Source organism: Saimiri boliviensis, chromosome 6 (genome assembly GCF_048565385.1).
Source record: "Saimiri boliviensis isolate mSaiBol1 chromosome 6, mSaiBol1.pri, whole genome shotgun sequence".
Classification (NCBI taxonomy): Eukaryota; Metazoa; Chordata; class Mammalia; order Primates; family Cebidae; genus Saimiri; species Saimiri boliviensis.
The window spans coordinates 38,886,320-38,899,081 of NC_133454.1; the positions used below are offsets into that span (position 1 = coordinate 38,886,320).

General features: G+C 37.5%; 1 protein-coding gene and 1 long non-coding RNA gene across 2 annotated transcripts in view; one reads left to right on the forward strand and one right to left on the reverse strand.

The window, feature by feature from the left end:
• Nucleotides 1-4,318: 4,318 nt before the first annotated feature.
• Nucleotides 4,319-12,008, reverse strand: LOC101051562 (stromelysin-1). The gene is made up of 10 exons (XM_003923768.4): nt 11,833-12,008; nt 11,060-11,304; nt 10,819-10,967; nt 10,552-10,677; nt 8,836-9,000; nt 8,514-8,658; nt 7,566-7,699; nt 7,005-7,164; nt 5,803-5,906; nt 4,319-4,745 (listed from the first exon to the last, which is right to left on the reverse strand). The coding sequence occupies exons 1-10, from the start codon at nt 11,935-11,937 to the stop codon at nt 4,645-4,647; spliced, it is 1,434 nt and encodes a 477-aa protein (XP_003923817.3). The 5' UTR covers nt 11,938-12,008; the 3' UTR covers nt 4,319-4,644.
• The window catches only part of LOC141584820 (uncharacterized), a 218,387-nt gene continuing 210,806 nt past the window's right edge, over nt 5,182-12,762 (forward strand). Inside the window, exon 1 of the long non-coding RNA XR_012518020.1 lies at nt 5,182-5,287. This is a non-coding gene — a long non-coding RNA (uncharacterized LOC141584820). The remainder of the gene's footprint in view (nt 5,288-12,762) is intronic.

Sequence of the window (12,762 nt, forward strand, 5' to 3'; positions counted from 1 at the left end):
ATTTTAGTGTAAGGTGTCAGGAAAGGGTCCAGTTTCTGCTTTCTGCACAGTCCTAGCCAGGTTTCCCAACACCATTTATTAAACATGGAGTCCTTTCCTCATTGCTTGTTTTTGTCAGGTTTGTCAAAGATCAGATTGTTGTAGATGTGTGCTGTTGCTTCTGAGGCCTCTGTTCTGTTCCATTGGTCTATGTCTCTGTTTTGGTACCAGTATCATGCTGTTTTGACTACTGTAGCCTTGTAGTATAGCTTGAAGTCCGGCAGTGTGATGCCTCCAGCTTTGTTCTTTTTGCTTAGGATTGTCTTGGCTATGCGGGCTTGTGATTCCATATGAAGTTTAAAGTGTTTTTTTCCAGTTCTGTGAAAAAGGTCATTGGTAGCTTGATGGCGATGGCATTGAATCTATAAATTACTTTGGGCAGTATGGCCATTTTCATGATATTGATTCTTCTTAACCATGAGCATGGAATGTTTTTCCATCTGTTTTTGTCTTCTCTTATTTCATTGAGCAGTGGTTTATAGTTCTCCTTGAAGAGGTCCTTTACATCCTTTTTTAGATGTATTCCTAGGTATTTTATTCTCTTTATAGCAATTATGAATGGGAGTTCACTCTTGATTTGGCTCTCTGTTTGTCTGTTACTGGTATACAGGAATGCTTGTCATTTCTGCACACTGATTTGTATCCTTAGATTTTGCTGAAGTTGCTTATTAGTTTGAGAAGATTTTGGGCTGAGATGATGGGGTCTTCTGAATATACAATCATGTCGTCTGCAAATAGAGACAGTTTGACTTCATCCTTTCCTAATTGAATGCCCTTTTTTTCTTTTTCTTGCCTGATTGCTCTGGCTAGAACTTCCAATACTATATTGAATAGGAGTGGTGAGAGAGGGCATCCTTGTCTGGTGCCTGATTTCATAGGGAATCCTTCCAGCTTTTGCCCATTCATTATGATATTGACTGTAGGTTTGCCATAAATAGCTTTCATCATTTTATGATATGTTCCATTGATACCTACTTTATTGAGAATTTTTAGCATAAAGCACTGTTGAATTTTGTTCAAGGCCTTCTCTGCATCTATTGAGATAATCATGTGGTTTTTGTCTTTGGTTCTGTTTATGTCATGGATTACATTTATGGACTTGCGTATGTTGAAGCAGCCTTGCATCCCCAGGATGAAGCCTACTTGATCATGATGAATAAACTTTTTGATGTGCTGTTGCATTCGGTTTGCCATTATTTTATTGAAGATTTTTGCATTGATGTTTGTCATGGATATTGGCCTGAAGTTTTCTTTTTCAATTGAGTCTCTGCCTTGTTTCAGTATCAGGATGATGTTGATCTCATAAAATGAGTTGGGGAGGATTTTGCCTTTTTATATTGTTTGGAATAGTTTCAGAAGGAATGGAACCAGCTCCTCTTTGTACGTTTGGTAGAATTTAGCTGTGAACCTGTCTGGACCTGAACTTTTTTTGGTTGGTAGGCTATTGATTGCTGCCTCAACTTCAGCCCTTGTTATTGGTCTCTTCAGGCTTTCAACTTCCTCCTGGATTAGTCTTGATAGAGTACAAGTGTCCAGGAATTTAACCATTTCTTCTTGGTTTAGTGGTTTATGTGCATAGAGCTGCTTGTAGTAATCTCTGATGGTAGTTTATATTTCTGTGGGATCAGTGGTGATATCTCCTTTATCTTTTTTAATTGCATCTATTTGATTCTTCTCTCTTTCCTTTTTTTATTAGTCTGGCTAGTGGTTTGTCTATTTTGTTGATCTTTTTTAAAAACCAGCTCCTGGATTTATTGATTTTTTGAAGGGTTTTTTTGTGTCTCTATCTCCTTTAGTTAGGCTCTGATCTTAGTTATTTCTTGTCTTCTGCTAGCTTTTGAGTTTTTTTGATCTTCCTCCTCTAGCTCTTTCAATTTTGATGATAGGGTGTCAGTTTTAGATCTTACCTTGTTTCTCATGTGGGCATTTATTGCTGTAAATTTCTCTTTCAAGACTGCTTTAAAGGTGTCCCAGAGATTCTAGTAAGTTGTGCCTTCATTCTGATTGGTTTCAAAGAACATCTTTTTTTTCTGCTTTCATTTCATTGTTTATCCAGTCGACACTCAGAAGCAAGTTGTTCAGTTTCCAAGTGGTTGTGTGAATTTGAGTATGTTTCTTAATCCTGAGTTCTAATCTGATTGCATTGTGGTCTGATAGACTGTTTGTTATGATTTCCGTTCTTCTGCATTTGCTGAGAAGTGATTTGCTTCCAATTATGTGGTCAATTTTAGAGTAAGTGTGATGTGGTGCTGAGAAAAATGTATATTCTGTGGATTTGGGGTGGAGCATTCTGTATATGTGTATTAGGTCCACTTGGTCCAGCTCTACATTCAAGTCCTGGATGTCCTTGTTAATTTTCTGTCTTGTTGATCTGTCTAATATTGACAGTGGAGTGTTAAAGTCTCCCACTATTATTGTGTGGGAGTCTAAGTCTCTTTGTAGGTCATTAAGGACTTGCTTTATGTATCTGGGTGCTCCTGTATTAGATATGTATATATTTAGGATAGTTAGCTCTTCTTGTTGGATTGATCCTTTTACCTTTATGTAATGCCCTTCTTTGTCTCTTTTGATCTTTGTTGGTTTGAAGTCCATTTTATCAGAGACTAGGATTGCAACCCCTGCTTTTTTTTGTTCTCCATTTGCTTGGTAAATCTTCTTCCATCTCTTTATTTTGAGTCTATATGTGTCTCTGTATGTGAGCTGGTTTTCCTGAATACAGAACACCAATGGGTCTTGACTTTTTATCCCATTTGCCAGTCTGTGTCTTTTGATTGGGGTGTTTAGGTTGTTTACATTCAATGTTAATATTGTTATGTGTAAATTTGATCCTGCCATTTTGTTACTGGCTGTTTTTCTTGCCCATTAGTTGACTCATTTCCTTCATTACATCTTTGGTCTTTGCCATTTGGAGTGCTTGTGCAGTGGCTGGTACCTGTTCCTTTCTGTGCTTAGGGTTTCTTTCAGGAGGACTTGTAGGGCAAGTCTGGTGGTGATGAAATCTCTCAGTAATTGCTTATCCATAAAGGATTTTATTTCTCCTTCACTTATGAAGCTTAGTTTTGCTGGATATGAGATTCTGGGTTGAAAGTTCTTTTCTTTAAGGATGTTGAATATTGGCCCCCACTATCTTCTTGCTTGTAGGGTTTCTGCCAAGAGATCCACTGTGAATCTGATGGGCTTCCCTCTGTGGGTGACTTGACCTTTCTCTCTGGCTGCCCTTAGCATTTTTTCCTTCATTTCAACCCTGGTGAATCTGACGATTTTGTGCCTTGGTGTTCCTCTTCTTGAGGAATATTTTTGTGGAGTTCTCTTTATTTGAATGTTGGCCTGCCTTGCTAGGCTTGAGAAGTTCTCCTGGTTAATATCCTAGAGTGTGTTTTCCAGCTTGGATTCATTCTCCACATCATATTTAGTTATACCAATCAAGCATAAATTAGATCTTTTCACATAAACCTATATTTCTTGGAGGCTTTGTTCATTTCTTTTCACTCTTTTTTCCTCTTGTCTTGCTTTCTCATTTTATATTTATTTATATTTGTGGTTGTCTACATATATTGTTTTTGCTGGATTATAATTTCAGTGAGGGCAGGGGACTGTGTCCATCATTTTCAGGTTTTTATGACTGCAACCTGGCATAATGCCTGGCACATGGGATATGATTTGTAAATTACTCTTAGATGAATGGATAAGTTAAAAAGAGAATGAGCTCTTACCATGTACCATTGTGCTAGAGACATTACTTATGGATGATAAACCAATGTTAGAACGGCCATTTTTCAATGGGCATTTACCTTCAGGCACAGGCAGATACAAAATGAGTACAAGAGTATTTTTAATGTGTCAATAGAGTAGATATGAGGAAGTTTGCTTGCTAGATCAGGGGAGTGGGGCTGCACGGAGGGAATATATAAGTAAAAGGAAAAGATGAAAAACAAGTTTGATTTCCTCACACTGTGAAATGAAGTGTCCAAATGAGGCAATTTGCTATGATTACAGAATTCCCTTCACAGTTGTTCCTCCTCTATGATGTGACAACCTGTCTAGATTTTTTGCCTTAGGTATGTCAGAACACATAAAATGTCTAGGTGGTAGAAATAAGCATTCTGTTCGCAGGGCTCATGAGGAGGGCAAGTGGTAGATTCTCTGCAGTTCTGGAACCCATTGTGAACCCCAAGTCATGGAGACTCTAGTGTATTGGCTGAGATGCTCAGCCCATAATGTGCCCAAATTGTTAGAACAACTTGCCCTTGAAACAAACAAACACAGCACAACAATAAAATAAAATAACTGACAGATCATCTTTATTAAATAAGCAAATAGTCTACATAGATACAGTTGCTTGTCTGTTGCACATGGGTGCTTCTCTTTCTCTTGGGAAACATCACTTCATGTGATGAGGTGCAAGCTAAGCAGCAGCCCGTTTGAATGCCCTGTGAAAATGTAAAGATGACGGGCAAGATACACAGTTCATGCTCAAGTTCCCTTGAGTGTGTCTTGAGTCACAGCATAGGCAGGAGAAAACAAACCATTTCAATTCACAGAGACTTAGGTGAAGAATTATTAGCTTCATTTAAAATGCCATATTGTACCTTCTACATATCTCTCTTAACAGTTAAACCAGCTGTTACTCTTCAAAACGTGTGTCACTTTCTTTGCATTTGGGTCAAACTCCAACTGTGAAGATCCAGTGAAGAAATAAAAAAACCCTGCAAATACAGACAAGGGAAATAGTAAGATATTTTTTCAAATAAAGATATTTGACAATATGTGAAACTCAGAATCATAAAGAACTAAAAATGGAAAGCATTTATAGATTTTGCTTTTTGTCAGGGACTATGCCAAGCATGTTACATGAATTTATTTTAATTTATTTCTGCAATGACCCTGTGAGGTTGTATATCTAACCTGATTTACAGATTGAGCAAGTTGAGGTTTAGACAGATTTCAATGCTTGCTCAAGGTTACTTAGCAAGGAAGGTTGGAGACAGCCCTCTGTGCCAGCTCTGTCTGACAGCAAAGCAAGGTTCCAAGTTACAAGATTATTCTGCTTCCAATCAGATAACATTCTCCGCTTGCTTGGAAACTCTAATTACCTATTTCTTTCTTCTCAACAAATCTCCCCTTTTCCCACATTGCAGCCTAAGAAGCACAGCAACTATTTCAAAACGCCAGAGGACCCTTTAATGCTCTGCAAACATGGTGATCGGGTTACCTTTCAATAAAGATGATCAGCCTCCACTCACCTACCGTGAGTAGAAAAAAAAGCTTCTTTATTAAACTTTGGGCACATAGAAAGATATTTGCAAATGACCAGCACAGTCAATGACTGACAACTCAGGAAAGGCAGAAAAAGAATCTCCGTGGGAATTAGTAGCAGCAATAAGATGGGGTGGAGAAGGCCAGCCAACCAATATTAAACCTGGCCGCACCACTTGAAGGGATTTTTATGCTAACATGGTAATCTGAAAGTCGAGCTTGACTTCACTTTAGCTTTGGATGTGAGTAAGTGACACTCAAACACTATGATTTTATATGCATGTATAAGGTAAAGTGGTGAAATTTGTGTAATTATCTTTATGATTCCAAACAAGTTATTTCGTGAAGTAGTTCTATAATGAGTATGAATATAGGTGAATCAAAATTTTGGAGGCAACTGGCCTTAAAAAAAAAAACTTGTTATTAAAAACTTTCAATGCTCCTCTTCCCTCTGATATCATAAATGTTTCAAGTGCACCATGGCCAAAACGGTAAGTATTCTCTTACCAAATTTTTCAAAAACAGCATCAACCTTTGAGTCAATCCCTGGGAAGTCTTCAGCTATTTGCTTTGGAAAGCCTGGCTCCATGGAATGCCTCTTCTCATCAAATCTGTACCAAGTAAAAGATAGCTCAGGATTGCATAGAGGCCATGTTACCAAACTTCTGAAATCATGTTAGATTTAATGTGGACTTCCACTAAACTGCATAAGTACAGCAAATAAATGCCAAGCATATTTGGGACCATAGAAATATGTGACTTGAATGGTACTGCGAACAGTTCTTAAAGCCATATCTCCATCCGGAACAGGGTTAGCATCCTGCTATATGTAGCACATGCTGTTTGTCATCATACTTCTTAAGCCTAGACAGAAAGAACCTTACTCATCTTTCTGTCACAAAGACATGAAAGCGTGAACATATATATAAAATTTCCTACCACGATTGGCTAATTTATACCTGCTCTTCCCACCCTGCACATTTAAGTCTTATATGGTGGCCTCCTGGGAAAAGGGATTAGGATTAGAAGCAAATTAAGTGTGTTTTTAGCTCATGGGTCAGATAACAGATGGTCAGCCTCGATGTCTCAAAGTCTGGGCAGATGACCCAGGAATCAGCTTGTTTGCGGGTTTACGTATCCGTAAACTGGACTACCGTTGCTTATCATCTCTTAAATGTGCTGTCATTATCAAGCAGAGGTAACGAATGGGTGAGGTTAGAGGTAGCCTTTCAAAATCATATAGTAGTGTTAGGAAGACAAGACAAACACACAGTGAGACAGTAAACATACAGTGAGACAGTGAGCTGAATCATAAGTCAATGGAAAGGGAATGCTAAATTGTGGCCTGGATTCTCAGGACATTTTCCCAGTTGAGTCTAACTAAAGTTCACGAGGGAAAGCTTCATGGAGGTGATGAGACTTGAGCTAGGACTTGAAGGATGGGCAGGATTTGAATGGGTTGAGGAGAGAAAAGTGGGCTCCAGACAGGTGGGGCAACAGCACCAGCAAACTGCACTTGGGACTCAACGCAGGAGAGCTTATGGTGCTTCTGTGTTTTAAAGTAAGAACTTTCCCACACTTGTCTGAAGTCCCATCCTTCCTCCTTAGAGAGAAGCAGGCCTAAGGTTGGGGTGGGGGATTTCCTTAGGAAAAAAAACAATAATTTTCATAATTAGGCTCTATACAAAGTCATTTCTCTTGCATCTCACCTCCAGTATTTGTCCTCTACAAAGAAGTATGTTTTCTTCTTTTCCTTATCAGAAATGGCTGCATCAATTTTCCTTACGGTTGGAGGGAAACCTAGGGTGTGGATGCCTCTTGGGTATCCAGCTTGTACCTCATTTCCTCTGATGGCCCAGAACTGACTTCCTGTTAAATATCAATAATTCAGAGTCATATTGAATTATAACAGTTAAGCCTTTTAGCTTTAGAAATACACTTTAGCATCTTTGATTATCATGGTAAAGAAGTAGCCCAAATTTTAGATTTAGTCACCAGCTCATAGTGGGCTTTTAGCAAAAATTTGCGGACTGAATGAATGAACCAAGGTCAAACGAGAAAATTTACAACTCTGGGTAATTTATCTTTCTTTCTTTATTTTTATCATCTATAAAATATAAGTACAATAATATCAGCCCTGGTTGTTACTTCTTACCTTTGACTACTGTACTAACCAGAACTTGATGTAGTAGAGAAAATTAAAGTGTTGTTCAATTTCTTGTGAGAGGGCTTATTTTGGCAAGTTAAAGAAATGATGATAGAATAATTACCTTTAAAAATGAAAACAAGATCCTTGCTAGTAACTTCGTATGCGGCATCCATGCCTGAAGGAAGAGAGGGCCAAAACGAAGAGATCAAGTACAATTCAGGTTCAAGCTTCCTGAGAGATTTGCGCCAAAAGTGCCTAAAAGATATGTAAAAAGAAATGTAAATTAAAACACAGTCTTTTACCTTTAGAATATTTTCCTCACCATCTTGCCTCACCCGGCTTCCCCCATTTTCTCATCTTCTAGGCTGGATGACAAATAGAAATAAGGTATATTGCCATTAGAAAATTTCTTTCCTTTTTCTTCAGAAGACTGCAGTGAGTCTTCTGTCATAGGTTCCAGAGTAATGTCTTCTATGAAAGAAAATTTGTTCTTCATGCAAATGAGTTATCCTAGGATGAGCTTTAACTACCCGCAGTGAGTGCAAAACAGTATACATGCTGTTCAGAAAGATAGGCAGTGTGTATGTATGCGTACATGCTGTATAAATATATTCTTATATACACATAGAATGGTTCTCGAAGGATGCACAAAGTCTTGACTGTGGATGAATACAGGGAGAACTAGGAACTAAAATTGTTAGTTTTCTTCTAATTTGTGCTGTTTGAATGTCATGTGCATATTGATCCATCAGTAAGTAAATTAATTGATTAAATGTAATGTTGATCCTGATGTCATTTTTGAAGGAAGTAAAAATAAAATTATTATTCGAAAGATCTACTCATGCCTTTTGAAAAGCAACCGTGGCTTAAGGCATTTGGAAATAACAATTAGAAGACAAGAACCAGATCATCCTGAGCCTTCAAAAATGAACCTGACAGTTTCAGGAAAACGTGGGAAAAGGCAGTACCATATCTAAATGATTTCAAGCTCAGAAGTTTCTGTTTGTTTTCCTTTCCAAGCATTGTAGATTAAAATGATAGAGAGGAAAATATAAGTTTTCAGTCTGACCTGTCTTTAAAGAATAGGATTTCTCCTCTCAGAGTGCTGATGGCATCAAAGGACAAAGCAGGATCGCATGTGGCTGGTGTCTCAGTTTCTGGAGGGACAGTTTCCTTGGGCACCAGAGGTTTCTCAGGGGAACCAGGGTGAGGTCCTGAAGGGGAACATTAGGAGAAATGTGATACATTTCAATATATGCCAATTTGTATGCTTTCCAAACATCCTCAAAGTGCTTTAAACTAAACCATAAATACTTTATGTAGCATTTGAAAGCTTTTCTAAAGACCTTCATTGCAAAGCCACAATGGCTAATTTTCCCAGCATCACTCACCATAGAGGGACTGAATGCCATTCACATCATCTTGAGACAGGTGGAACCGAGTCAGATCTGTGAGTGGGTTGTAGACTGGGTACATCAAAGCTTCAGTGTTGTCTGAGTGAAAGAGACCCAGGGTGTGGCCAAGTTCATGAGCCGCAACAAGGAATAAATTGGTCCCTATTTAAGAATTCAAAAACAATAGTCACTTACTTTTTATATACATGTACATTATACAGGTCTGATGTACATTGTATTGGTTGTTACTTCTTGGACTCACACAGGGCTTTTTTCACCTTATTTGTTGGTTAATTGAACAATTGACTAATTGCACACTTAATGGAAAGCTAAGTGTATTTTAAAACTCACAGTTGAAATCAATCTTTGAGATTGATTTTCTAGTTACATTCACTTGCTCCCACATCCCTGAACCCACCCCCAGCCTCACAAGCATATTAACTCCAGAAGAATCAGGCCTTTTTTTGTATTAAGGAATGGAATGAACCCACTTGTTTAGCATATCAAATATTTATCTTCATTTGTCAATGCAAAGTTAAACACTGTTTTAATATATTTACATTTGCCATTTGCAGTCTCAGTTAAAGGAAACTATATTCATCTTAATTCATAATGTCTCAGCCTCATCATCATGAAGTACACGTTGAGACTAAAAACATGCATAATGATAGATGTCATAGAATTTGAAAAATTGGTTTAAAACACAGCATGCCCAATCATGTCTAGCATTTGTCACAAAAGAGATTTAGAATACACAAACGCTGGCTTTATTCAAAAATTTTTCCTTCTTATTTTTAAAAGCACCCATAAATGCTAAAATTGGGAGGCATTGAGTAATTATAATCAATACAGTAATTACTATGTTACTTTTGCTAGTACTACTTGTGTAACTTGTGATAGGAAAAAATCTCATTTGAGATTTTGCGGGAAGGTTTCTTTGCAAGAATTAATTAACTCAACCAAATCAAGAATTTTATCCAGCATTACACTCACATTTGTACATCCTGCAGAGTTTTACATTTTCATTTTAAATCCCAGTTAAACTTCAGATGTAGTATTGTTTTCCTATTTTTTAGAAGTAGTATTGTTTTAGCTAATTTTTTGAAAACTTTGGTGTCATTCCCCAAAATATACAGTTAAGAACTGAGAAACATTCTTCTACCTAAGCAGTTAAAACGTTGTATTTGGGAGTTAGTATTTTCCTTCAGAATGAGTCCTTAAAAATTCTTTTAACTTAGAAGTACTAAAATAATGCCTCAGACAGAAAAAAAAAAGAGAATCTCAGTTTCTGAAATTTAATTCTGATTTCTGGTTTGAAGAGTAAAGAAGCAAATGGAGGAAATGACATGAGCAATATCCAGAGCCCATTTTAGATCCAGTGCAATACGCTATCCCTTGAATGTTTGCATTTTGATATAATGAGAAATTTTTCTTAATAATGGCGACCCTTAGACCACAAAGATCCACAGTCATTAAAGAAAGAAATGCGTAATGATATTTCCTTATATTTTCTATGTTGCTTACCAGTATAGGCAAACTGTTAAAGCATCTGAAAATGTTTTCAATAATAATTACAACAAATACATATTCTGCTGATCCCTGATCCACTGGCAAATCCAGAGCATCCCATTTCTTGAGCATTCTTGGTTTATTAAGATATTTCCAAAAATAAAAAATTAACATCAAAATCACTCTGAGAGATGTATAACTGACCTGTTGTATCCTTTGTCCATTGTTCATCATCATCAAAGTGGGCATCTCCGTTAATCCCTGGCCCAGGGGCATAGGCATGAGCCAAAACTTTTCCAGGTCCATCAAAAGGGTAAAAGTCCCCATGTTCTAGTAAGAAAAAAAATTATTGGAAAGGTAGGTAATGAGGATCCATTTTGAGGTTTTTGCAGTACAAAAACACCAGATAGATAAATGGATGCATTTCATTGCATTTCATGTGTTTTTGTTTGTTTGTTTGTTTGTTTTTACCTCTAACTGCAAAAGAGATCATTATATCAGCCTCTCCTTCATACAGCCTGGAGAATGTGAGTGGAGTCACCTCTTCCCAGACTTTCAGAGCTTTCTCAATGGCAGAATCAACAGCATCTTTTGGCAAATCTAGTGTATAATTCACAATCCTGTAGGAGAAAAATTGAAGCAGTTGCTATTTTCTCCTATGATATAGTTTATAAAATTCTATTCTTTTGTGAAACCCTCTCTGAATCATTACCTGTATGTAAGGTGGGTTTTCCTCCACTTCGGCATGCCGGGAAAGGTGTTGAAGTGACCAACGTCAGGAACTCCACACCTGGGCTTACGCATCACCTCCAGAGTGTCAGAGTCCAGCTTCCCTGTCACCTCCAACCCAAGGAACTTCTGCATTTCTTGGATTTTTTTAACAACAGGACTACTGTCCTTTCTTCTAACAAACTGTTTCCCATCTTTTTCGAGGTTGTAGTAGTTTTCTAGGTATTGCTAATAGAATAAGTATAGTTTTTAGGTTATTCTTACAATTTTTAGCTATAGCTATTTATACTAAGTTTTTGTAGTTGCTCACTTTTCTTAATCTATTTGGAGTCTCTAGTTTGCTGAACTAATGTCAAATTTTGTAATGTGATACTAGCAACATAAATATTTAGCTAAAATTACATTGCATTAAAACAAACAAACAAACAAACAAAAAGATGTTCCAAAGCAAGATATGGTTCATCCACTCTCCACTTGTTATTCATGTGCCATAAGCCCCAGTGCTGCTACTGCTATGGTGTTGTGTGATTTTAAGAAAACATCTAACATTTCTGACCTTTGTTTCTTACTACATAAGAGAAGCCCAAATGGTATGATGATGAGACCCTTTCCACTTCCAACACTCTATAACTCTCTATTCCTGAACTGCTCCTACGTTGTAAGCTCAAGCATTTTGTGTGGGTTTTAAGAAACACAGAATGGTTTGAACTTAGTGTGGAAGCTCCTCATCTGGCCAGGTCAGTAAGTGTTAATTACCTGAACAAGGTCCATTCTGGCATCCTCATCCCTTGCAGCTCCATCCAACGGATAGGCTGAGCAAACTGCCATGCAGAGCAAAAGTAGGAATGGAAGACTCTTCATTTCCACCAGCTTTGCTTAGCTCTATGTTGTCTCAACGCCTTGCTGTCTTGCCTGCCTCTTGTAGGTCCACCCTCGGGAGCCCAGCTTTTAAAGAGTGACAGTGTTTGTTTGGATCATCCGCAGCTTGACTCATCCTTGCTTTCATCCAAATGGCAGTAGGACCATTTCCAAAAATTTCAAATTCCGAGGATGATACAACCTACTTACTTTACTAATTTCTCTTAACCTTCCCAAATTTGCAAGGCAAAACAGTGATTAATCTCCAGGAAGTGCTTCCTGTCTTGGTAGAGGAGAAAACTGGAGCATTTTTTTTTCCTCTGGAAAAATTGACTGGAATTCACTAGACAGTTTGTGTTTTTGAGAGAAGTAGGCTGACTTGGTAAAACTCAGAATTGTGCAGAACTTCTAAAAGCAGTTTTATTTTAAGGAAAACATTATAAAAGCAAATAAAAGATATAAGTAAGAGGAAATTGTACATATATAGCTATAGTCTATACTATTTACAATTATACTCAAAACATAGAAGATAATCTAGAGGAAATTTGAAAGGGGAGATTTTTTTTTTTATTCTGACTTGAAATGCCTGCTATTGACTGTAGTGGATTTGCTCGTTCTTGAGGAGGAAAACCTCATGGGCAGAATAGAACAAAGAGGGTCTGTGAAAAGGAAGCATATTCCCTTTGGGTTGGTTTTAATTCTGTACCTAATTTATTAATGGCTGATGGACCCATGTAGCCGCTGCATAAATACTTGTAGAATTGAAATGAATTACATTGTTCACTGGACTGAAATTCTCTCTGTCCTTGTCGTCTACACATGTCTTAC